This window comes from Melospiza melodia, chromosome W (genome assembly GCF_035770615.1).
Source record: "Melospiza melodia melodia isolate bMelMel2 chromosome W, bMelMel2.pri, whole genome shotgun sequence".
Lineage (NCBI taxonomy): Eukaryota > Metazoa > Chordata > Aves > Passeriformes > Passerellidae > Melospiza > Melospiza melodia.
The window spans coordinates 7,500,399-7,526,425 of NC_086225.1; the positions used below are offsets into that span (position 1 = coordinate 7,500,399).

General features: G+C 42.1%; 1 protein-coding gene across 1 annotated transcript; it reads right to left on the reverse strand.

Moving 5' to 3' along the window:
* Positions 1–3,075: 3,075 nt before the first annotated feature.
* LOC134431443 (creatine kinase S-type, mitochondrial) lies at positions 3,076–24,767 on the reverse strand. Its single transcript, XM_063179453.1, has 9 exons — positions 24,600–24,767; positions 20,578–20,776; positions 19,093–19,188; positions 17,015–17,236; positions 15,082–15,167; positions 10,757–10,880; positions 6,518–6,652; positions 6,065–6,190; positions 3,076–3,310 (listed from the first exon to the last, which is right to left on the reverse strand). The coding sequence occupies exons 1-9, from the start codon at positions 24,749–24,751 to the stop codon at positions 3,191–3,193; spliced, it is 1,260 nt and encodes a 419-aa protein (XP_063035523.1). The 5' UTR covers positions 24,752–24,767; the 3' UTR covers positions 3,076–3,190.
* Between the last annotated feature and the right edge of the window lie 1,260 nt (positions 24,768–26,027).

The following is a 26,027-nucleotide window of genomic DNA, read 5'->3' on the forward strand; positions in this document are numbered from 1 at the left end:
CAGTCTGTGACCTGAAGAGCTGCATCTACCATTAGCAGGTCCGGGTGGCTGGAAGACTGACATGGCTGGTTCAGTGACTCCTGTAGCTACATGGGATCGAGCTTTACTGCATGGCAACACCATAACTGAGGAAGCTTGAACTAGTACGGTAACAAGACTGGAGCTAAAAGGATCTCTTTGCTCTTCCTTATCAGCTGCTGAGTCTGTTTGCTGCCTCTATTGGCTGCTCAGAGATGGTCAGAGAGGAGCTCTACCTGCTCACCCTTCTGCGTGAACTGCCATGCCCTCATAGACGTGCTGAGAAATCTCCCTTGGTTGCTCCTGGCACCGCCCCCTCCTCACCTGGTTGGCTGCCGAGGGCTTCCAGGTCCTGACAAGGCTGGGGGCTGCTGCTTGGATGTGCCTGATGTCGAAAACCCCCCTGTACAGCTCAGTTTCAGCCCTCAGACTTTCCTTTGGACTTTCCTTCAGTCATGGCCCCTTGTTTGTTTCTCAGGTCTAGATGTTTTGCTTATTGCCTCACCCATTTCCTTATGCCATTTTGACAAAGTTCTTGATCAGATAATCTTACTTAAATAAGTGTTCACACCTTCCTCATACTCTTATCAATTAAGTTAATTGACTAGGTTTTGTTCTTGCTATTACCTCACTTATTGTCTGTTTGTCAGGTTTGTATCTTCTATGTGTTGCTCCTTGCTTCCTTCCTTTCTTTTTATCCCCTTTTGCATTACAAAGATCCTTGACTGGATACCCTTAAGGAAGCTGTGGTGGATTGACCTTGTCTGGATACCAGGTGCCCACCAAGCCAGTCTATCACTCCCCTTCCTCAAATGGGCAGGGGCAGAAAAAAAAATATGACAAAAGACTTGTGGGTCAAGAGAAGGACAGGAAGATCACTCAGCAATTACCATAAGAGGCAAAACAGACTCAATTTGGGGAAATTAATTTAAGTTTATTGCCAATCAAAGGTCAGAGTAGGATAATAAGAAATGATAATAAAAAAAAAATCCTAAAACACCTTCCCCCCTCTCCCCCTTTTCTTCCTGAGCTCAGTTTGTTTCCTGAATTCTCTACCTCCTCCCTCCAAGCAGTATACAGGGACAGGGAATGGGGGAGCCTGGAGCACCTCCTCCCCCTCTTTCTTCACTGACCTTGGTATCTGCAGAGTTGTTTGTCTCACATATTCTCACTCCTCTCTTCTGGCTGCTGTTGCACAGAACCTTTTTCCCCTTCTTAAATGTTATCACAGGGGTGCTACCACCAGGGCTGATTGGCTCAGCTTTGGCCAGTGGCAAGTCTGTCTTGCAGCTGGCTACAACTGACTGTCAGACATGGGGGTGTGGATGTGACAGCCTGGTCAGAGAGTGAGAAAACTAGATTAGTTTTCCCAGGATCAGCTTGTGAGACTTTAGGGAGTTGCAGAGAAACAATGATAGCTTGTTATTATAAACAACCTGCAGGTGGTGTTTTCCTACTCTCTGTTTTCCTGTCTTTCTCAAAGACTGTTTTTAAGAAAGGTGTTTTTGTTAATTAGCCAATCAGGTGAAATGTATTGATTAATTGACCAATCTGGTCTATCTGTATTGGAACAATGTATAAAGGAGAGATTTTCGAAGTAAAGCAAGATGCTGTGCAAACCAGCCTTCTGGTGAGTCTGTGTCATTTCTTACTCAACAGCGACATGGGGGAAGTTTCTGACATCTTAAAGAAGCTATCCCTGTAGCTCTCTCCACTACTAAAACCTTGCCATACAAAATCAGTACATGAGCAGATACTCTCCTCTTCTACATAGCCTTACAGATACTACTCCCAGCTCAATGTCGATACATACAGCACATTCACCAGAGCATGTTTTGAAAGGTTACTGTGAAACACTGAATATGTTTCATATGCAAAAGATAAGCAAAGGGACTCTGCTGTTTTTCCAAGCTGCTCACCACATGGAACAGTGGTCAGCACTGAGAAGCTTTTACTCAGGGTACTGTATTCCAGTACATCCTGGGCACTTGGGTGACTGGTGCTGGAGCCTGGTCCCTATTACCCGCGACCAGAAAGCTGCAGAAAAAGACTGGAAGAGGTAATGCTGGGCAAGTTTCTGTTGGATACAGAATATCAGAAAACTGATATTTGTTACTTCTGATTTTAGGTTCATCTTGCTGCAATCTAAGGCCAGAGGTGGTACCTTGTGGAGAAATAGCTACGTGACAAGAACCCAGCTAATCTGAGTTTCTGCACCTGCAAAAAACACTGTGTCCTTGAGCATGGCTGTAGTACGATAACAAGTAGTGAGAGAGACATGAGAAAAAGAAATGCAAGTTTTAAAGAATGAGGAAGAGCTGATATTGTAGTATAACCAATAGACTGCTTAGCTTACAGAATATGCATGAGCTTATTACTTGTTGTAAATAAATGTCTGGTGCTCTCTTCAATAAAGGAAGCTTGCTGATTCTCACATTGAGGGTCTTGAGCCTCCTTGTGCCACGACAGTACCTGAGGAAAACACTTGAAAGTGACCTGGTGAATGCTCTACCAGGGCTAAGAAAGTCTGAGGGTTTGGGATGACATAGTAAATAAGTTTGTCTGCAAACCAGTCCTGGACAGAAAAGAGACATCTCCCATACAGAGATGCCAATGAGTTCCAGATGACAGGTCAAGTGGCAGACTTCAGAGACTGAAGCCTCTTGCAGCTGCTTGCTCTAGTTAACTTTTGAACATGGTGTTGAATGCTGAAAAAGTAATGAGCATGTTGCAAGCACCTGCCCTTCAGACTGAGAGATTTTTGTACTCTGGATAGGCATTCAAGACAAGTGCTTCTGTGAATAAAACTCAGGTGCTCAGAAGTCTGCATAAATATAGCCATAAGTGTACATACAAGCCAGAGTTATGTATTTGTGCCTTTTGCATGATTCAGGTAATACTTTCCTTATCATCAGCCAAGAAAGAAAGGTTCAAAGCCTAGGTAAAGGTTGCTGAGAAGACAAAGGGAAAAGGGAAGCAGTCCCTACAAAGTGGTTGTCCTACTAAAGCTGCACTAAGACTATTTTCTGTTAGTGTGACCAGGCATCTAGAGAGATGTTGGGTATCAGGCAGTGTTTTATTAAACAAGGTATTTAAATAGAGATATACAGAGGTGCCTTTCTGTCAAAATGGCAGCCATATTTTTTATCGTTAACAGACATCAGCCACAAGATCACTTCCTGCCAAACTGAGGTAATGGTGGTGGTACTTTAATGTCTTGACCTCTTTCCAGTTTCTTCTCACAGTCAACTAGATAGTTGACTCCATCAATGACAATCTGAACTAGTTCTACCTAAAACAAGAAAAACAATAAGAAGAAAAGATTTAGGCAACACTGTTAATAGAGGAAGGAAAAAATTGGCTTGTATGGCAAAGACTGCAAGTAAAGCCAGACCCAAGGAGAATCATGACCTGGACACAGAGGTCACACATGCTGTGACACAGGAAATATACGTCATGCATCGGTCGAGTGGAAGCCCATAGTAATTCCCTTCTCCCTACCCCTTCTCCTGTTCATGCTGAGCTTGGCCTTCTAACAGTAGAAATTTTCAAATAGTCCCCTAATTTCCACCAAATTCTGCTCCTACACATATGCCTATATAAATAGACAAACAGAAATGCTTATATAAAAGGTTTAGGCTTGAGTTTAGACACCTATTTCAAATATTACCACTCTGAGAATACAAGATGCTGAGAACTACAGTATGCCAAAGCCATGGATTCCCATTTGCTGTGTTCTCACAATTTACATATTAGGACAAAGAAAGTGAAAAGGTAGTGCCATGGATGTTTAGAGTCACTGGGCAGTTCTCTCTGAAGCAACAAATGCCAGTGTAAATAAAGAGGTTCTGGTGTTTTGCCAACAGCATCTTGTGAGGTTTGGATTAATACCTTTATCCAAATGTGTTTGGGCTTAAAAGCTATGGAACGTTGGTCTGACATTTGGTAAATGACTGTGAAGACTACTGGCACTTTTTCTTTCTTCTGTACAAAGTAGGATAGTTGTATTTTCTTGATGGATAGTAATGAGACATATGAGTAATACTGAAATGACTCAGAATCATGCAGAGCTCTCCCTTACTGTTTAGCATGCTTAAAGCATCTGTACATATGTGCTTCTTGATGTTTTAGACTGTTGTTTACCTATATTCTGTGAGATACAACAGCTTTATTCAATATACAGTCAGTACTGTAGAAGAAAGAATGCACTGCATCCAAATGGACACTAGTGAATTGCAGAGGATAATCTATACATCATCAACCGTAGAAACGAAAACTTACTCTGTGATATTAAGATACTAGTATAGTTTTGTGCTATTTAATTTTAAAGCCATATAGTTCTTTGAGGGAGTGAAAAAGCAAAAAATTATGTTCTCCTATGAGAAAACAGTCAACTGAAAACTAATTGGAATGGAAGTGCAAGGAGGGGAAGAGACACACTCATTCCCCCAGTCCAGTAGTAGCATGAGCCTTGAAAGCTTCTGGAGACTAACTTGCTGTGGTAAGTTGACCTTGGCTGGATATCAGTTGCCCACCAAGCCACTCTATCACTCCGTTCCTCAGATGGAGGGGGGGAGAGGGAGGGAGGGCAAGAACACAACATAGGAAAACACCCTCATGAGTCAAGATAAAGGCAGTTTACTAAAGAAAAAGCAAAGGTGGCACACATGCAAGCAATGGGAAAAAACCCCAAAGATTTTATTCTCTACTTCCTGTTAGCAAGTGATCTATGACCTCTTCCCAGGAAGCAGGGCTTCAGCATGTGTAGTGGTTGCTCCGGAAGGCAAACACTGTAAATAATGAATGCCCCCCCCCCCCCCCCCCCTTTTCTTAGCTTTTATATCTGAACAGATGTGATATGGTATGGAATATCCCTTTGGTCAATTTGGGTTAGCTGTCCTGGTTATGCCCCCTCTCAAGATCTTGCCCACCCTCAGCCCACTGGTAAGGGGGTCATAATGTTGGAGACAGCACTGATGCTGCACCAGCGCTGCTCAACAGTAGCCAAAACACTGGTGTGTTATCAACACCTTTCTGGCTACCAATGCAAAGCACAGTACTAGGGGGGCTGCACAGGGGAAAATTAATGCCATCCCAGTCAAACAATACAGTGAAAGTGCATGACTGAATCCTAAAAGGAAAAAAGCATGTTAATCCACTCTTAATGTCATTGCTTGATTCCCTGTGTGGGTTAGTCCTAAAATCCTGCTTCTTTCCTCAGCATTTTGCACTGGACACAGCAGATACCTGTCCAATGTACAGTATGCAGCTCTGTTCCCAGTGTACAACTTCAGTGAACCTCATTCAGAAAAATGGAGAGGGACTTTTTACAAGGGTGTGTAGTGATAGGACAAGGGGGAATGGGTTTAAATTGAAAGAGAGTAGGTGTAGATTAAATATTAGGAAGAAGAAATTCTTTACTGCAAGGATGGTTAGGCACTGGCACAGGTTGCCCAGAGAAGTTGTGGATGCCCCATCCTTGGAAGTGTTCAAGGCCAAGCTTGATGGGGCCCTGGGCAACCTGATCTAGTTGGTGACATCCCATCTAATGGCAGAGGGGTTGGAACTAGATGATCTTTAAAGTCCCTTCCAACCCAAACCATTCTATGATCCTATGATTCTTAGATACATAGCTCATGCCCAGCACTGGAGAGACAACCTGTACACCTATCTCATAGCTGTGTAGTCCAGGAGGTATTCGGGTATAAAAGTTCATGCTGTGATGCTGAGAAACATTGTCCCAAGGGAATTCTGTTACCACAACCAAATCTTTCTAGTACCTGCATGCTTTCAACAAAATGCTTCAGCACATGATGTAAACCAGTCACATTTATGGAACTCGCTCAGGAACTTGTCATATTTGGCAAACATTGCATGCACTGTAGTAATTTTTTGTTGTGTAAGCCGTTTCATTGGATTAAATTCACAAGGAGAAAAAACTGCCATAACTCCAAAAAATGACTGAATTCTTAGTGAACTCAGATGGAGGGAAACAGTCTTAGTGCAGATCTGAGTTTAAAAGCAAGGAATAAAACAAACAAGTTACCTCTGATCGACCCATGCGGTCCAGGTTGGAGATATCATACACGTCTGCTACAGCTGCTGTGTCCACTCCACCAGTGCCACGCTTCTGTAGCCTCAAGTTATCCAGGATTTTTGGAAACCTGGGATCCTAACAGAAGAAATAGGTTTGTGCATATTGTCTTTTGCCTTGCTTATTGTTATTATCCATGATCTAATACCATCTCCAGAATGACAGAGACAATTTCCTCTGTGTTTGGATTATGGCCTGTGTTTGTCTACTGAGTAGATTAATTTCCATAACAAATATAATAATTTTCATAATAAAAGTATGCTCAGTCATGCATTATGCCTGGAACCTAGCTGCTGCACATCTTGCAAACATCCAATTGCTGTAAACTGTCATTTTTTATTTGTTTATTTATAGATCACATGAAGACCTGATTTATATCACTGGCCTTTTAAACAATTTATGTACCTTGCTAAGCTTTGGCAGCTTTACATGGACTCCAGCACGTAAACCAGTTCCTAGGTTCGAAGGACAAGTCAGAACATATCCAAGACGTTCATTCCACATGAACTCCCAGCCTCGTTCTTTAATTAGTCTTTCAACCTATGAAGGCAAAAAAAAAAAAGAGGAAAAAGAAAGAAATGCATACATCTATCTCATCTTCCGAGTCATTTATAGATTAAATTCTTTTCACTTTGTATCTGTGTTGATGATTAACTTCACAATTTACCGATGGAGGTGCATATAGATATACTCAAGTAAAGTCTGGTTTGGCTCTAGTATGAGCCTTTGTATTCATCAGGCATCAAGTTTACCAGTGAATATTACAAAAATTTCTTCATCATTTTCTAACCGCCCTTGACTTGAAAGCTCTTTAGCACTTTATCACATGGCCTTAGCCCATGAAACTATATTATTGGAATACGAATCCCAATATTACCAGGTAGATTGTGCCTGGGCCAGTCTGACCCTTGCTGCTAGGCCAAAGGTGGCAACTGTGGTGTATCAACCCAGAGATACCTTTAGCTTACTGGAGATTACAGCTGGGCACTGAAACAAGTCCAGGCTTGGTAGGAACTCCGTTTACCTTAGGAGGGAAGGCTTCAGGTGATGGTGAAGAGGAAAAGGAGACGGATTCTGCTGGAGGGTTTATATCCAGAGCTTTATTCCATGGTTACAGAAGTCTTAATGTAGGCAACAGCTCCAACAGAATCAAGACCGCATGGCTTGATTCACCTTTTAAGCTCCCGGGGGAGGGGGAGGGAAGGAGCAGGTGAGCTACCAACCAGGTGGGAGGGGCAGGGTCTCAGGGGAGGATGACACCCAGACAAGCCAATGACCTCTGGGCATAGGGGCATCTTTTGAACTTGACAAACACCACAACGACCTTCCTGGAATGTTAAGCCTGATTGACAGGACTCACTCAGCAAGGGGGCGAGGGGGAAGGGAGAGAGGTATAGGCACACCTGGGAAGGGACCCGGAAGTTTAAAACAGGACATTACAACACACCGCAACACTATATGGTCACATAATAATTTTTTGCCTATAGTATAAATGATTTTCTGGCCTAGGTGTTTTTAGAGCAAGGTTGCAAAGCACAAGTCCAAACATCTCAAATACTGTGGAACAAACAAAAGGAGCCAAAGCCTAGTTTTATATAATTTTCAAGGTGATTACATGATGCTAGGTGAAGGACACTTGATTTTTCAATGCGTAAAATTCATAGCCCTGCTTCCACTATGAAAAGACTACATAGGTCCTCTATAATGATTTTCATTAGTAATTCTAAAACCCAGTTACAAAGGAGACTGAAATCATTATCCTCAGAAATATCATAAAGGTCTATTGACCTTTGAATAAGCCACTATTCTGTCCACTCAAATACACTTCTGTGACCCAAATACAATTTCAGTTCAGTAAAACCACTGTCAGAAGATAATCAGATACCTATGCCAGTTCAAGTTCACAAGTCCTCTGCAATATAGGCAAATATTTCCATTCTGCAGAAGAATACAAAATAATGGACTCTCCTGACATTTAAATATTGTGTGAGGACGCAGAAATTGCTTGTAAGAAACTAGATCTGATTTCCTGCCTCATACACTTGCTCTGGTCACAGTTTCCAAAGCTATCTGACCATATGTCAATGTCCAGAGGTCCACTTCTCTTGAACAAGAGATAAGCACAGTAGCAGAGGAAAACATGGAAACAACATCCACAAGCTGTCACTTAGACCCCAATCCTGTACATCATTCAGTCTCATGGATATGCCTAAAAAGCATACCAGATCCTAGTGAACCACCCAGATGCCAATGACGCATGCGCTAGGCACTTTTGTTTTTCCATGTTTCCAAACTCACCACATACTCAAAATTTCTTAGAGATGCTCTGAACTTACCTTCAGGGACCATTTCCTCAATCAGATAATCATGGAACCATATAATGGCTTGGGTTGGAAAGGACCTTAAAGATCATCTAGTTCCAACCCCCTGCCATGGGCAGGGACACCTTTCACTAGACCAGGTTGCTCAGAGGCCCATCCAACTTGGCCTTGAACACTTCCAAGGATGGGGCATCCACAATTTCTCCGGGAAACCTGTGCCAGTGCCTTACCACCCTCACAGTAAAGAATTTCTTCTTAATATCTAATTTAAACCTACTCTCTTTCAATTTAAACCCATTCCCCCTTGTCCTATCACTACATGCTCTTGTAAACAGTCTCTCTCAATTTTTCTCGTAGGCTCCCTTTAGGTACCAGAAGGCCACAATTAGTTAAACCCCAAAGCTGCCTCTTTTCCAGGTTGAACAAACCAAATTCTTTCAGCCTTTTCTCATAGCAGAGGTGTTCCATATCTCTAATAATCTTGGTGGCCTCCTCTGAATTCGCTCCAATAGGTCAATGTCCTTCCTGTGCTGGGGACCCCAGAGCTGGATGCAGCACTCCAGGTGGAGTTTCACATTAGCATAGTAGAAGGGCAGCATCACCTCCCTTGACCTGCTGGCCACATTTCTTTTGATGCAGCTCAGGATACAATTGGCTTTCTGGACTGCAAGCACACATTGCCAGCTCATGTCCAGCCTCTCATCCACCAGCACCTCCATGGCCTTCTCAGCAGAGCTGCTTTTGATGTGTTCATCCCCCAGCCTGTATTGATACCAGAGGCTGCCCCTACTCAGGTACAGAACCTTGCACTTGGTTTTATTAAACCTCATGAAATTCCCATGGTCCTACTTCTTGAGCTTGTCCAGGTCCCTCTGGATGGCATCCTGTCCTTCAGGCATGTCAGCTGCAACACTCAGCTTGGTGTCATCTGCAAACTTGCTGAGGGTGCATTCAATCCCTTTGTCTATGTTCTTGATGAAGACATTGAATAACACTGGCCCCAATACAGACCCCTGAGGGACACCACTCACCACTGATGTCCATTGGGGCTCTGAGTCACTGACCACTACCCTCTGAATGTGACTGTCCAATAATTTCTTATATATCTAACAGTCCACTCATCAAATTCATCTCTCTCCAGTTCAGAGAGAAGGATGTTGGGCGGGACCATGTCAAAGGCTTTACAGAAGCCCAGATAAATTATATCTGTAGCTCTTTCTTAGTCCACTGATGTAGTCACTCCATCATAGAAGGCCACTAGGTGGGTCAGGCAGGATGTGCCCTTGGTACAGTAGTACTGGCTCCCTTGAACCACCTCTCTGTCCTCCGTGTGCCCTAACATAGCTTCTAGGAGGATCTGTTCTATGATATTCCCAAGCACAGAGGTGAGGCTGACAGGTCAGTAGTTCCCAGGGTCCTGCTTTCTACCCTTTTTAAAGATGGGGACAATGTTTTCCATTTTCCAGTCACCTGGGACTTCACCTGACTGCCAAGACTTTTCAAATATCGTGCAGAGTGGCTTGGCAACTACATCAGCCAATTCCTCCAGGACACTGGGTTGCATCTCATTGGGTCTCATAGACTTTTATACATTCAGGTTCCTCAGGTGGTCATGAACCTGATCTTTACTTACAGTGGGAAGCACTTTGCTCCCCAGTCCCCATCCTGCCGTATAGCCACAGAAGAAGTGTGGGAAGAGAGGTTGCCATTGAAGACTGAGGAAAAAAATTGTTGAGTACCTCAGCCTTCTCATCCATTGTTACCAGTTAACCAGCACTGTTTATCAGGAGGGGTACACCTTCTTTGACTTTCCTTTTCTGGCTAATATACATGTAGAAACATTATAGTTCCCTGCTTTCCCTACTTTGCCATGTGGTGTTTGTTTGGGGTTTTTTTCAGGTGAAGGCCTGTGCTGGTGGCTTTGAAGCAGTGTGGGAATGTACAATTGTATAAGCTATACAGCAGTTGGGGATTTCCTGAGAAAGGGGAGTCTGGAAATCCAGAGAAGCTGGAGTGAAAGCTGCTTTTTCAGAGTGAGACAAATAAAGCAATTGTTCCAAGGAAAAAGAAAAAACATTTCTTTAGTCATTCAGTGCTGAAGATTGTAATACAAAAGCTAAAATGACATTTTACCTATTTTTCTACAACTCAGCTAACAATTTATTTCCTTCTTTAACTGCTATTAATGTGGGTTGCTACTTGAACTGGTGTTACTTTATTTTGTTGCTTCTGGAGATGTCAGTTCAGTGTTAATCATGCTAAGTAATGCTGACAACAGCCCAACAATAAACAAACAGGTATACTAAATTCATTGAGTTACTACCTCTTTTAAACCGTGACAAAATCTTTCAAACACCCGCTTCATGTTGCCACCCTTTTCCATGGAGATCACCCTGGTGTGGTCCTCTTCATTAATCCAGACAAGAAATGTCTTGTCATTGTTATGCCTGGTTGAGAGAAAAAAACCAGCTTTAAACACAAGATAGGCCCTGAAAAATAACTCTCAGTATCCTTAGTTTCATTACAGTCTTTCAGGACTGTGAAGAGGTTAAGCACTACAAAATAACGTTGCTCTGCACAGTTAAGGATGCAGTTAAGCTACTTTCACATCTTAATTCTCCCATGCCAATGGAATTATGCAGGTTTCTCAAGTCACAGTGAGAAGAGCAGTTTTCTCTGATTACATCATGTTGCCCTGAAGCTATGAAGAACATGTCTTCAAACATTAACACAGTTTGGATGTACAGCTGCTAAGGGAACAGGTAAAGGGAGAAGCCAAATTCTGCATCTTCAGTCCCTGGGGGTGGTTTTTACTGTTGTTAGAAAATTGTGCAGTTAGAAAAAACCTGAGGGCACAGCTACATGACCATACCTAATTGTATTGTCTTCTAAATCAAATCTCAGTGCCTTTCATATCACTTTATAACAGTGAATTGCCACATCAGTCAAATTATATGTCTGAGGAAAACAGCTATATGTTGCTTCTAGACACTGCATTAAAGATGCTGGCTTGTCAATTAAGATAATGCCTACAGAGAAGTTATCTATTCTTGTTCCAAACAGATTAGTCATGACTAGGTTTATAAAGTGCTAGATCAAACCTGAGGTCAATTTTTCTTGCTTTTCTCAATTTTTTCTATCTTTTACAACAATTTTTCAACAGAATGTAGAAAGTGATTGATAAGATTTGTACATAGAAACAGTAGAATATGACCAAGCTTGAAACATGTGAAATTTGCAACTTCACTGAGAGCCTAACTTGCCACCTGCCTTTTACTGCAGCTTGCTTTTCACACTTTGACAATGCAAAACTGAATAGGTGCAAGCATCCTGTGGCCTGACATTATAATTACACGTTATAATTACAGAGAGGTCCAGTTATTTAATTTTCAGTCATGTACAAATATTCAGGGTAGGATTTTCCAGAGACTGATGTTTTCCTGACTCAGCTTCTTTAATTAAATGAATCTTCCCATTGCATTAAGGAATGCTGAGTGATACCACAACACAGAAAAAAAAAATCTGTTCTATGGCAATACTGCATCATGTTCAGAAGCCTATCCAGTATTATTCTGATAAGTTAAACCGACTATGTCAGGGAGCATGCACTGTAAAACCTGACAAAAGCCTGTGGAAATAATTTCATGGTGATTCACAGACTCTTTCTAAAATCAATTTTTTATGTTGAAATAGAAAATCATATTAAAAAACCCATAGAAGGACCCATGTTTATGGTGCTACATTGTGTTGCTGTTATTAATGATAGTTTATGCAGAATCATAGAATAATGGGATTATTTAGGTTGGAAAAGACACTTAAGATCATCAAGTCCAACCATTAACCTAACACTGTCACGTCCACCACTAAACAATGTCCTTAAGTGCCACAATCTACATGTCTTTTAAATACCTCCAGGGATAGTGTCTCTATCACTTCCTTGGGCAGTCTGTTCCAATGCTTCACAACCCTTTTGGTTAAGAAATTTCTCCTAATATCAAATCTAAACCTCCCCTGGTGCAACTTGAGGCCATTTCTTCTTATCCTATTGCTTCTTACCCAGAAGAAGAGGCTGACCCCCCACCTCAGGTAGTTGTAGAAAGTGAGGTCTCCCCTCAGTCTCCTTTTCTCCAGATTGAACAAGTCTGGTTCCCTCAGCCACTTCTCATCTGACTTGTGGTCTAGGCCTTTCACCAGCTTTGTTGCCCTTCTCTGGACACACTCCAGAACCAATACATCTTTCTTGTAGTGAGGGGGCCAAAAGTGAACACAGTATTTGAGGTGTGGCCCCACCAGTGCCAAGTACAGGACAATCACTTCCCTCGCCCTGCTGGCCACACTATTTCTGATACAAGCCAGCGTGCCATTGGTCTTCTTGGCCACCTGGGCACACTTCAGGCTCATTCATATGGCTATTGACCAACACCCCCAAGTCCTTTTCTACTGAGCAGCTTTCTAGACACTCTTCCCCAAGCCTGTGGCATTGCATGGGGTAGTTGTGACCCAGGTGCAGGACCTGGCATTTACCCTGGTTGAACCTCATGCAATTGGCCTCAGCCCATCTAGCTAGTCTGTCCAGATCTCTCTACAGAGCCTTCCTGCCCTCAAGCAGATAAACACTCCTACCTAACTTGGTGTCATCTGCAAATATATTGATGGTTCACTCGATGCCCTCATCCAAATCATCAATAAAGATATTAAATAGAATTGAACTCAATAGTGAGCCCTGAGAAACATCACTTGTTAGTTTTAACTCCATTCACCACACCTCTTTTGACCCAGCCATCCAGCCAGTTTTTTACCCAGTAGAGTGAGTACACCCTTTCAAGCCATGAGAAGCTAGTTTCTCCAGGAGAATGCTGTGTGAAACTGTGTCAAAGGCTTTACCGAAGCCCAGCTAAACAACACCTGCAGCCTTTCCTTCATCTACTAAGTGGATGACCTTGTCTTAGAAGGAGACCAGGTTAGTCAAGCAGGACCTGCCTTTCCTAAGCCCGTACTGGCTGGGTCTGATCCCCTGCTTGTCCTGTACATGCCATTTGATGGCACTCATGATGATCTGCTCCATAATCTTCCTGCACACCAAGGTCATGCTGACAGGCCTGTAGTTCCTCAGATCATCCTTCTGGCCCTTCTTGTAGATGGACTTCACATTTGGTAACTTCCAGTCAACTGAGACCTCCTCAGTTAGACAGGACTGCTGGTAAATAATTGAAAGCAGTTTGGTGAGTGTCCACTCCCTCAGTACTCTTGGAAGAATCCCTTTGGGCCCCATTGAGTTTTGTATTTCTAAGTAGTGTTGCAGGTCACTGACCATTTCCCCTTGGATAATGGGGCTTCATTCTGCTCCCTGTCTTCCAGCTCAGAGGGCTGGGTGCACTGAGAACAATCGATTTTACTATTAAAGATTGAGGTAATGAAGGAATTAAGTACCTCAGCCTTTCCTCATCCTTTGTCACCATGTTTCCCCCTCCCATCCAATAACGGATGGAGAGTCTCCTTAGTCCTCCTTGTGTTGTTAATGTATTTATACAACTATTTTTATTGCCTTTTATGGAAGTTGCCATATTAACTTCTAGCTGTGCTTCCTGGACTCTTTTGCCCTTCAGGACTGCCTCACAAGGCACTCTCTCAACCAGGCCCTTAAACAGGCCAAAGTCTGCCTTCCAGAAGTCCAAGGTAGCAGTTCTGGTAACCATATTTCTTACTTCTCCAAGAATTGAAAACCCTTATCATTTCATGATCGGTGTGCTCAAAATGGCCCCCAAACATCATATCATCCACAGTTCTTTCTCTTTTCACAAACAAAAAGTCCAGCAAGCATGTCTTCCCTAATTGGCTCATTCTCCAGCTGTGTCAGGAAGTTTTCTTTTGCACATTCCAGTACCTTCTAGACTGTTTCCTCTCTGCTGTATTGTATTTCCAGCAGACAAGTGGTAAGCTCAAGTCTCCAAGAGAAAAAGGGCTAGTGAATGTGAGACTACTCCCAGATGCTCATAGGATAGTTCATCTGCCTTTTTATCCTGGTTAAATGAAGACCACAAGGATATCTGCCTTGTAAGCCTTTTCACTGGTTCTTGCTTATAAACATGCAACCCTTTCATCACCATTGGCAAGCTCTAAACAGTCAAAACACTCCCTAACATACATGGCTACCCCATGGCCTCTCCTTCCTTGCGTATCCCTTCTGAAGAGTTTATAGCCATCCATTGAAGCACTCCAGTTCTGAGTCATCCCACCGTGTTTTCATGACTGCAATTATATCATAGCTTTTCATCTGTGCAATGACTTCCAGCTCCTCCTGTTTGCTGCCCGTGCTGCAGGAATTGGTGTAGATGCACTTCGGCTGGGGTATTGATCCTTCCACCTTTATTGTGGGAGAAGCCCTAATTCCTTTGTGACTGTTATCAAGCTCTTCTATGGTTTTTAACACTTCAACAATCCTTGCATAATTTCTGTGTCTTTGCCTATAAAAATATAAAGGTTTTTTTTTCTTCAAATAATCATTTAAAACACTACAAAAATATTTAAAAACAAACTGAACATGCTATGAGTACCAGTGCAGAGTGACTGTGGGGTTAGGAGAAGCAAGGAGACTTGTAATACATTTTTTAAAACATGACACAAGCTTCTACATATCACACAACATACCAGATTCCTCTGGCATCTGGCCAGTCACGTGCCATCCCAGCACATGTTAGCAAAGGAGACACTGGCTTATCAAAGAGAAAATGATCCTGGACACAAAAACAGGACCAGGAAGAGAAATAAAAACAGAGAAAGAGAAAGATACAAAATAAATTGAAGTTTATTAAGGGAAGCAGTATAACCCTGTCTTACCCATTTAATATTAAGGTAGTCAATACAATTAAATGAAATAGCATGGCTTGTGAACCTGATTCTTTCCTGACTTAAAGTATGAGAATAATGTTGATAACACACTCATGTTTTGGTTGTTGCTCAGCAGTGCTTACTCTAATTCAAGGAACTGAGTTTCCCATGGTCTGCCAATGAGGAGGTGCACAAAAAGCTAGGGGGGAGCATGACCCAGACAGCTGACCTGAACTAGCCAAAGGGATATTCCATACCATAGAATATCATGCTCATTATATAAACTGAGGGGAGTTGGAGCAGCTGAGGAGTGGCTGCATGGTACTTACTTGCCAGCTGGGGTTAAACCACGACAGACTTGTCTGGGTCAAAGTTGACCTCTAGATAAACCTTTCAACCAAATATTATATGTATCCACTCATTAAAATAGTATTATTAGCAATATGATATATGCTAATTTGGCAAAATATGTATTCATGTGTCCATATTGAGAAACTAGACAAGACCATATCTGGCCTTGTCTGCGGGTGTAGGAACAAAGACAACTCCCTTGGTTCCTCCTTGAGGCCTGGCCAGGCTTTGGGAGAAACCCAATAGGAGAATGAAACCAGATATTTCCATACTAGAAATAATAGTAGCTTGTTTATTCAACAACATAAAAGCTGGGCTACTCTCACAGTGAAGTTGGAAGCCTCTTTGCCTGTAGGTGGGTGCACCTGTAGGATTTCCCAGTTACCAGGAATGGTCCTCCAGTCCTTTGCTGTGACAGTGTCTTCCCCCAGCTTTTGTGCGGATCTGGATGAAGTGGTAAAGTATTGTGGTAACTGGTGATGTATCTTTCTTGATCACTATAGGCATTCTTTTGTAGCAATGATTAGATGGATTGCTTAGCTTACCCTTTTGTAATTCTTTGCAGTTTTGTATTATAGTAAATTACACTAATCCTTAAGTTGGTGTCTGTCTTTGGTACTGACCCTGCCCACCATCAAAACAGCTATCTACTGGGAACTATCAATAATTACATCTTTCATTTTCTCTCCCAGAGAGCCAACCTATGGGGGAGATTTCCTTCCCTCCTTCCTCTGATTACAGTAGCATTTGAGAACTTTAAAGATTTTGAATACCCTTTGCACAGCCTTGAAACCAACCTGATTCTTGTGCTAGGAGCCAGCATGTTGCTGAATATGGTTCAGGTCTTGTTTAAGGTTAAACAGTTATTTAAGAACATCACCCAGGTATCTATCTCAAGGATGGATAGTTATTAATGGCAGGGTGTGGGAAAATATGGGCAAGTACCCAGGACAGTGACCACCTTCAACATTTTGGAACCCCTGAAAATGTGTAGAATCCTGAAAAACTAGTAAATATAAGGAAGAAGTATGCTGTCACCCTGGCAATTCCAGAGAGACACAAATAACTGCAACCTGTCGGGGCCTGGCTAATGCCTACAGAACCCTGTTCTACACTACTCAGTACCCTCAGGGGGAAGAGGTCTCTGGATCTGATGACAAAATGACAGGCACTGAGGCTTCTACAACCCAAATGATAGACATTGTGGCTACTTGAGCCCCGGTGACAGGTCCTGCGCTTACTCCAACCCCTGTGACAGACACTGCCACTGAACCAGAGAACCAACCTGTGCTGGTTGGTTCAGTTACCCCTATACACAAGAAGAAATAGACATGAAAGACATCTCATTTAGTAAAGGAGGACACATGCAAAAGCCAGACATGTAACATGGAGTTATACTTACATCAATAAGCTGCTGCTGATCCTTCTCAGACATATTTGTCAAGCTATAGTACTTTCCAGAAAGGTTTCCTTTCAGCCCAGCTAGAGCAGTGACTACAACATTTTCCACTTCTCTTCTCTCTGCCCTGGTACAAGCTGGAGGAAGGCTGAGACCCCGAATGCTACGACCAGTACGTACTCGTGATGAGAGGACATATCTCTCATCAAATTGACCATGGGTGATCTGCAGTAAAAATGTTTTTTAATTTACATACAGTCACTCATTTTGTACAGCACCATTTAAAAATCCCATCATAAAAAATGGGTCACCTTTCTGCCCAGGAATCATGACCTCTTCTAGATATCACAGAACATTAGGAACCCTTCTGTTTCAAATAATAAGGGTTTTTTAAGAAACTTCAAAGTTCTTTTGCTGACTGAATGTGACAAAGTAATCAGCTGATTTTTCTTAGCTCCAGCATGGAATATGAAAAGATCTGAATGGCTTTTGGAAACATGGATATGAACATGAAAATGCAGACAGATGTGGAAGTCCTTTTGAAAGAAGAAAGTCTAAGATGACACTAATCAATGCCATTATTGAACTATGAAGGAAATACTAAGCAATGGCTAAGACTTGACTCTGTGTGTGCAGGAGAAGGGGAATGTTTTCACTCTGATCCTTAAATACATAGTTAACTTTAGCTCATGAACAGGCTCACAGTGCCATTAGGCAAAGCCCCAAATGTTTTGTACCAGCTGGGATCAATACCTCTGTTAAGAACAAGGAAGGAATGCAACTAGTTTGCTGTTAGGTCCATGAGTGCACCAAGGATCTCTTCAAACCTCTTTCACCCTCTCTCCACTGGGTTTTATCCAGCTCTGATATTGCACAGTTGTGTAACCATGGATCCAACAACTTTGAAACTAGCGGTCTGAAAAAGATTTCTGAGGAGTTTCATCTGCAGTCTTTACACCTTGATTTGAGCTGCATTTAATTTAAGGCACCTTTCAGTCCTTGTCTGAGCTACTTTGTGAGTATGCCTGTGCCTGGTCTTGTACCTTGTTTATCCTGACCCTGTCTCGCTGACCTGTCCTCAGACTTGCCTTGTCACTATGGGGTTTTCTGTCAATCACTGGCCTGTTGGCTGAACCTGATGCCTTAAGTTTTAGCTTTCATATTTTTCAGATTCTATACTGCCTTAGTGTGTTACTCTGAACTTCATATTAAATGTTAGTAAGTTCTCTCCACGGGATAGTTAAACAGCTTGAGAACCAAGGACAGCCTCGGGTGCAAAAGCATAAACAATGGCAAATTGAAGAAAGCAACCAGGAGGATGGGACTTCATAACCTGAAGCTGTAATTGGACAATTAACCCCAATATGTAAATGGACCACAACTTAGAAAAGTGTGAAAACTCATGACTGTCATCCATCTTGGGTGTAGCCCTGGCCAGGCTCTTGTACTGCCCAAGGTGTATCCTTTAAGGCCTTTTAATAAATACCTACTTTATTCTTTTAACTCTGTCTAGTCTCTGTTCTAGGTCAGCCTCTCTAGGCATCAAACCTGTTTACTCTAACTAGTCCTGTTCACCTGTTCTCTACTTGCTTAGGTACTGTGGAAATGTGCCTTTGGTGGATCCACTGTTTTGCCTGTCTTGCTATCACTCTTGGCTCCTAGCTTGCTCCTTTTGCACAGTCTTGTACCTCTGACACTTCTGCATAATGTCAGGGTGTAATTGAATGCAGCAGTCAGGTAAAAGTGGTCCAGTAAAGAGAGGAAATTAGAAGAAAATAATAAGGAAGAGAAAGAAAGGCCATGTAGATGCTAGCTTGTCAGATGCTGAAAACCCCAGGAAATCTAAGCTGTAAACCAACAGGCTTGCAATAAGAAAGGACAGAAACGGAGCTCACTTCATTGAGACATACTCCCTTTGGGATGTGCCATTTCAGTAATTTGTGTCATTCCAGTTTCTTTAGCCAGTTTCCTCAATTTCATTGGAGTTTGACTGGGGGAAAAATGTACTATTACATACAATATCATCATTGTAAGCAGCAGCATTGAATTTTGATTTCCTCATTATTTTATTTAAATCCTACCTTGGATGCATCCAGGTCTGTGTGATGCTTCATTGTGCATGGGTCATAGCCATTATGTCTCACTTTAATGACAGGGTCAAAAATCTCAGCAAATACCTATGGAGTCAAGAGAATCTACAAAAAGTCTTCACTATCATAGAAACACTTTATTGCACTAACTTCAGTCCCAAGGGAAATCCTTGGTACAGGCTCCTGGCTGATAGCCATGGATGTCAGCAAGTGCTGACTGGGGTAAATATAAAGGGAAGGGTCATATGTGGGTTGTATCTTTGAAAACGAATCCGAAAAAGTTACCTCTCAAAATCTATTTTCAATAGATCTATTGTTTATGTAGCAGATGGTAACTGCCAGTAGTTTGCCATGAGATTTGCAATTGCTCTGAGTTTCTCCTGTACATTACAGAAGCAGAACATGAAATTTCACCCTCTGTCTCCTAACAATAAATTGGGAGATTATTGGTGGTGGATTTCAGTCATTTTGACCTAAACAGTGTTCTATAGTGGTTGCTCACCTTCACAACAAAAATTGCACCTTACTTTAGTTGCAAGCTTATTCTAGTTACCCCAGATAGGTACCATATGTGATGGCAGCCAGATTAAATTTCAGGATTTATTAGCAACTAAAATACATGTTCAGTATCCAGGCAGCTTCTGCCCTGTTCTTAGGTCATATGAGAATACCTGTCTTCACTGCCATTGACTACTGGTGCTACTTAGAACCATTTAGCGCATGTATGTCAACACATCACAATCACACCTTCATTCTGTTGTGCAGCAATAACTCTAGCAGAGCTTTTCAAGGCAGCCACTATGTCTAAATAAGTAAAACAAATCACAGAAGCTGGTAGTCCCAGAATACCAGATGTCTTCTTCCATGTTGAGCAGCCTAGCATTTGGGATACTCTTAAAAGATTATATAATAATATACTATTGTATGGTAGACTGAAGGAAGCAGATCACATAGGTCAATAAAAACAAGAATTTTCTTCTTTTTTATATACTAATACTGTCTTTGGCTTTTGTCAGGGTCCACTAGTTATGGCTTAAAGATGCCCAGCACTTCACAGAAACCATTTTCTTTTCAGTTCTGACACAGGTTTTTTTACAGTGTAATTTATATATTACCTTTATTTTGATGTCTGCTGCTGTTTTTCCATAAACTATGTTTAGTATTAGGAAAGAGAGCAGTTGTTGGAGGCAAATAGAGGATTGCTCACAAACAACCATATTTTATTGACTTTGACTGCAGTATAGAGGGCTCCTTTAGCAATGCCTCATATTCACTGCTTTTCCTAATGTAGAATAGCATTCAAATCCTCATTAAGAGTAGGGAAAATGTACATGATCTACCCCATATATATTCCCTGGGTCACAATTTTTCTTAGAAGTCCATATTCAACTAAGAATATGTGTTCATATAATGAGGTCTTGTGAAATATACCATACAAACTGAAAAAAATATAATAGCTTTGTGAAAATACTTTACCTCATAGGATTCTTCATCACCTGCAACCATACCCACAGTTTTAATGAAAGGATGGCCAGGATTGTCAACCCCGGTTTGGATACACTGGTCTAGGGTGTAGCCATTGGGAGTCATCTTGTCCCTTAGCCTGGCATAAATTGCTGGTGTGAGGCATTCAGCCATGCAGTTGTTATGTTTGCGGAGATCAGGATAGTCTGCACTGAAGAGAAAAAAACATAATAAGCACTTAATATGATATCTTTAAACAGTAATCCTTGCTAGTTTAAGAAACTACTTAAGGGATCAGGAAATATGGAATACACAGCATAGCTGAAAAATATAATTAGTTCTTGGTTTATACCTCTATTCAGTTTATGTGGCAAGATTTTTCTTGTGGAGGGGCTGCAGGAATGGCTTCTATGAAAAGAAATCAAGAGCTGCCTCCATGCTCAGAGATAATTTCAGTGGGCTCCAAAATGGACCCCACCACTGGCCACGGCTGTGCCAATCGGTGAAGCTGGTGGCGTTTCTGTGATAATATAATTAAGAAAGGGTAAAAGACACTGCATAGTAGTTGTGAGAGAGAAAAGTAAGAAAAAATGTGAGAAAAAACAACCCTGCAGACATCAAGGTCAGTGAAGAAGGAGGGAGAGGAGGTGCTTCAGGTGCCAGAGCAGAGATTCCCCTGCAGCCTGTGGTGAAGACCATGGTGAGGCAAGCTAAACCCCTGCAGCCTATGAAGGATCCCATGCCAGAGGAGAATGATATGCCATGAGGGAAGGTGCAGCCCATGGTGAGCCAATGATACAGCAGGCTCCTAGCAGGAACTGTGGCCCATGGAGTGTAGACCCTGCAGGAGCAGGTTTCCCAGCAGGAACTGTGGTCTGTGGAGGACCCATGCAGGAGCAGTTCTTGAAGAACTGCAGTTTGTTCTTCAGAGGGATTCGCACTGAAGTTCACTGTTGTGGTTTGACACTGGCCAAATGCCAGGCACCTAAGAAAGGCACTCACTCAGCCTCCCCTGCCACAGCTGGGCAGAGGAGAGAAAAAAAAAAATAAATGAAGGGTTCATGAGTTGAGATAAGGACTGAGAGAAAACACCTCAAGGGCAAAACAGGCTTGGCTTGGAGGCGCAAAGTGAATTTATTACTAACAAAATCAGAGGAGAATACTGAGAAGTAAAATAAGCCCTTAAGAACACCTTTTCTTCCCCCAACCCCCCTTCCTACTGACAGTGCAAGGAGACAAGGAATATGGGGTTGGGTCAGTTCATCACCCAAGGTTTTCTTCCACTCCTCGGGGAATGGAGTCCTTCCCCTGCTATGCTGTGGGGTCTCTCCCATGGGAGACAGTTCTCCATAAACTTCTTCAACATGAGTCCACTCTCACAAGCAGCAGTCCTACTGCACCTGCTGCAACATGAGTCCCTCCAAGGACAAACAGTCCTCCCAAAACTGTGTCAGCATGGATCACTCTTCCACGGGGTGCAGTCCTTCAAAGACAGGCTGCTCCAACTTGGAAGCAGGGGCTCCCCCTCTCACTCCACTGGGTCTCCCACTGGATCACAGCCTCCTCTAGGCATCCTCCCGCTCTGGCCTGGGCACCTCTCCCCCAGGCTCTGAGTGGATCTCTGCTGTCGCAGACATTTTTCCACAGAAATCCTTTCTTTCAGATTTCTCTGTCTTCTGGGAGGCAGAGGCCTCAGAAGGGAAGGTAAACAATTGTTATCAGCTGCTGTGGAATGCAATAGGATTCACCTTGATTGGCTCATTTTCTATGTTTATAATTAAGGGCCAATCACCAGTGCAAGCTAGGGGACTGAGTCCCTGGACACAACTTTGTTATGGATTCTTTCTTTCTATTCTTAGCTTAGCTAGCAGCTCTGCAAACCTCTCTCTATATTCTATTTAGTATAGTCATAATGTATTATATATAATATCTTAATAAATCAAGCCTTCTGATCAAGATACAAGATTCACCGTCTCTCTATCACCAGCTGCGACCCACTCAGGCGCGGTAATACTCTGCATCCCCAGAATCCCCATGGACTGCAGGGGGACAGCCTGCTTCACCATGGTCATCACCATGGTCTACAGAGGAATCTCGGCTCCAGTGCCTGGAGCACCTTTTCCCTCTCCTTCTCCACTGACCTTGGTGTTGCCATGTTGTTTTCCCTCACATGTTCTCACCTCCTCATGTTCTCTGGCTAGGAAAAAGACTGTGCCCCCACTTTGTTTGGAATTTCTTCTTAAATATATCATAACAGAGGCATTACCAACTTCTCTCATTGGCCCAGGTTTGGCCAGCGGCACGTCCATCTTCAGAGCAATCAGGGATTGACTCTGCTGGACATGGTGGAAGCTTCTAGCAGCTTCGCACAGAAACTGCCTCTGTGGCCCCCCTGCTACCAAAAAACAGGCCATGCAAAACCAACACATTCATGAAGGACTCTATCCCGTGGGAGGAAACCCACTCTGGATCAGGGGAACAGTGTGAGGAGGAAGGAGTGGCAGAGACAAAGTGTTATGGGCTGATCAGAACCCCCATTCCCCATCCCTGCCTATGCCGCTTCGGGAGGAGGAGGTAGAAGAGTTAGGAGTGAAGTCAAGCCTGGGAAGAAGAGGAGTGTGGGGAACAGGTGATTTTAGTTTTGTTTTTATTTCTCAATATCATACTCTGTTACAACTGATTGGCAATTTTAAAAATTATTCTTCCCCGAGTCAAGTCTGTTTGGCCTATGATGATAATTGGCCTCCAATCTCTTTGTCTTTATCTCCACCCACAAGGTTTTTAACCTTATTTTCTCCTCCTGTCTTGCTAACAAGGGGAAGTAAGAGAGTGGCTGTGTGGGCATAAGGCAGCCGTACAAAGATGACCCATCCCAATACATTGCACTGAAATTTAGGAAGGGAGGTATATTGAAGTCACACAAAGTACTCCACACTGCACTGCTGGGCAACTCCACTAACAGACAATAGCAGTTTTCTGTTACTTGGAGCAACCAGACAAATGAATCCTTGAAAGTGTATTAAAGCCTATTAAATCTCTGCTAAGATACTTACTGAGAATTAAAAGTGCTCTAATATTGTTTTGTTCAAGTAGGAAATTAATTATGTTTAACTGAATAAGAGCTCTCATTCTGAACTGAAATATTCTTGCAGCTTTGTGGACATCAGTGTAACTGTCTGATCTATATCAGCTAGGAATCTATTAAACAATATTTGAGGTTGTTTTAATGGTTTTATTTACCAAAAGCTGTACAATATAATAAAGCAGAGAAAATGAAGACTATATGCTTTCAGAAAGCATTTTTGTGAGTCAGATTACGTTTACCTTGTTTTGACAGCACTTTGCTTTATGCACAATTCCATTACTTTTATGAGAGTTTGTTTGAACTAAGATGCTATTTGCCATGGGGGGGAAAAAAAAAAAGTCTGTCAAAGCCTGGTCCTTTTTTGGGGTGTTTTGTCTTTTCACAAATATGGCCAGCAAAGTCAGCATACATATTTGTAGTTCATTTCTAATTATTAACCAACTAGGTTTTAAACAGAATTAGGAATATTTCAAGTACAGTAGTTATAGAAGATATTTCTTCACTACTTGTATAATTAAAATAATTTTATGCTTCCTAATATTAGAATCTATGCAACCAGACAGTCCAATAGACACTGAAAGCATTCAAGAGCTGACAAGATAAAATAAGGACTGATTTTGTGCTTTGCCTAAAAATTGAACCATTTTTCAGGCTTGTTATTGTTTGGCAATGATTTTGTAAGTATATTGATATGATTGAACATCCCTGTTTTCTGTCCTTGAAAGCCATTGTCAGTGCTATCTAAAACTGGGGTTATTAATAAAGGATGCTGGGTTTTAGGTTGACAGTTAACAATCCATATGCAGACAAATAGACGGTGTGTTTGAGTGAGGGAATAGGTGCTCTGCAGCTTTAATGGAGATCTTCCTCCCCCAAAGAGTTAAACATCATGCCTAGCTCAGTTAGCTGGGCCCTATGTTCAGGTGACTAGTAAACCCAAAGAGCTTACCTTGGAGGGAAGAGTTTTCGTTTTTCTTGAACAGTAGCTTTAACATTTTGCTTATTGAAGAGGTACCCAGCAGTTAGGATCCCTGTGCCTGCTGCTGCAAAGGATGCAGCAGTTGCATGGCCAGCCAGGAGACGACAGAATGCGCTAGCCATTTGTCTTGGAAGGATACAATTTCTAAAAGAGAAGGCAACCTGAAATCAACACAGAAGATCTCATGCAATGCAAGTGAAAAACAAACCCTCACTTTTAACTGTAGTGCAATAAATGAAGCAATAATTTTAATTATTGGTTTGCATTGAAACAGTGCATTAAGAAAAATGGTTAGAATTTACTGTATTTCTATATATATACCTCTGGTAGACTTGGAAATCAACTGATTTTTAGTGCTATATTGAGCACACAATTCTAAACCCAACACTCAGAGTATTTTGTGTTAATGATTTAGGGCCATAATTGAATGCTTTAGCTTGCTTCATAGCAAAAATGCATTACACAGAGGTGGGTTTCCACTGACCAAAAAGGTGCAATATTGGAGGAAAAATGGTAGACAAAAGTATATAACACAGAAGGACTATTTTGGGGAAAGGGGTAAGAGCAAAGAAGGTTGAAATCATACGGGGGTTATGAATATTTCATTGTATAATCCATTTTATAATGCTGATTGTAGATTGCATAAATTTGTGGCATGGAGTGGGGTAAGGCATCCTGCAAAGTCAGAAGTATAAATTCTATATTTTTGTTGAAAATGTTTCCAGGTGACTCTAAGTGGCTGTCCAGTCAAAAAGGTCAGATGTGGCAGGATATGGCATTAGGTAGGTGCTAAGTTTCAGTGCTATCACGTACAGAAACTCATGTGCTTTTTCATACTAGCCTGACCTGTTAAACACTTTGTGCTTTTCTTCCATATGAACAAAGTTGAAATAGGCCAGAACTCATCAACCTGAAAAAGAGACAGTTTGGAGGAGGAATAGGGTAAGGACCTAAGAATCCTGAGTGGCATGAGAAACATGGATAGAGATCAACTCTTCATTACCTTTTCCAATATAAGAATAAAGTCCAATAAAGGCAATTAGTGGAACAAACATTCAAAACAAAGGTAGGTGAACTCTTTATGCAATCTCACAGAATCACAGAATATGCTGAGTTGGAAGGGACCCACAAGGGTCATCGAGTCCAACTCCTGGCTGTGCACAGGATCATCCCCAAGAGTCACACACCATGTGCTTGAGAGCATTGTCCAAATGCTTCTTGAACTCTGTCAGGCTTGAAGCTGTGACCACCTCCCTGGGGTGCCTGTTCCAGTGCCCAACCATACTCTGGGTGAAGAACATTTTTCTGATAGCAAACCTAAACCTCTCCTGATGCAACTTCAGGCCATTTCCTTGGGTCCTGTCACTGAGCACCACAGAGAAGAGACCCATTTCTGCC

What these genes read in the sequence shown, in the direction of transcription:
- LOC134431443 (XM_063179453.1), bottom strand. Translation starts at nt 24,751, where the DNA reads ATGGCTAGCGCATTCTGTCGTCTCCTGGCTGGCCATGCAACTGCTGCA. An exon ending in CAGACCTGGATGCATCCAAG is followed by an intron (nt 17,237 to 19,092) that starts GTAGGATTTAAA and finishes TTTTTACTGCAG; the next exon opens with ATCACCCATGGTCAATTTGA. An exon ending in TTTGTCACGGTTTAAAAGAG is followed by an intron (nt 6,653 to 10,756) that starts GTAGTAACTCAA and finishes TTGCCTTCATAG; the next exon opens with GTTGAAAGACTAATTAAAGA.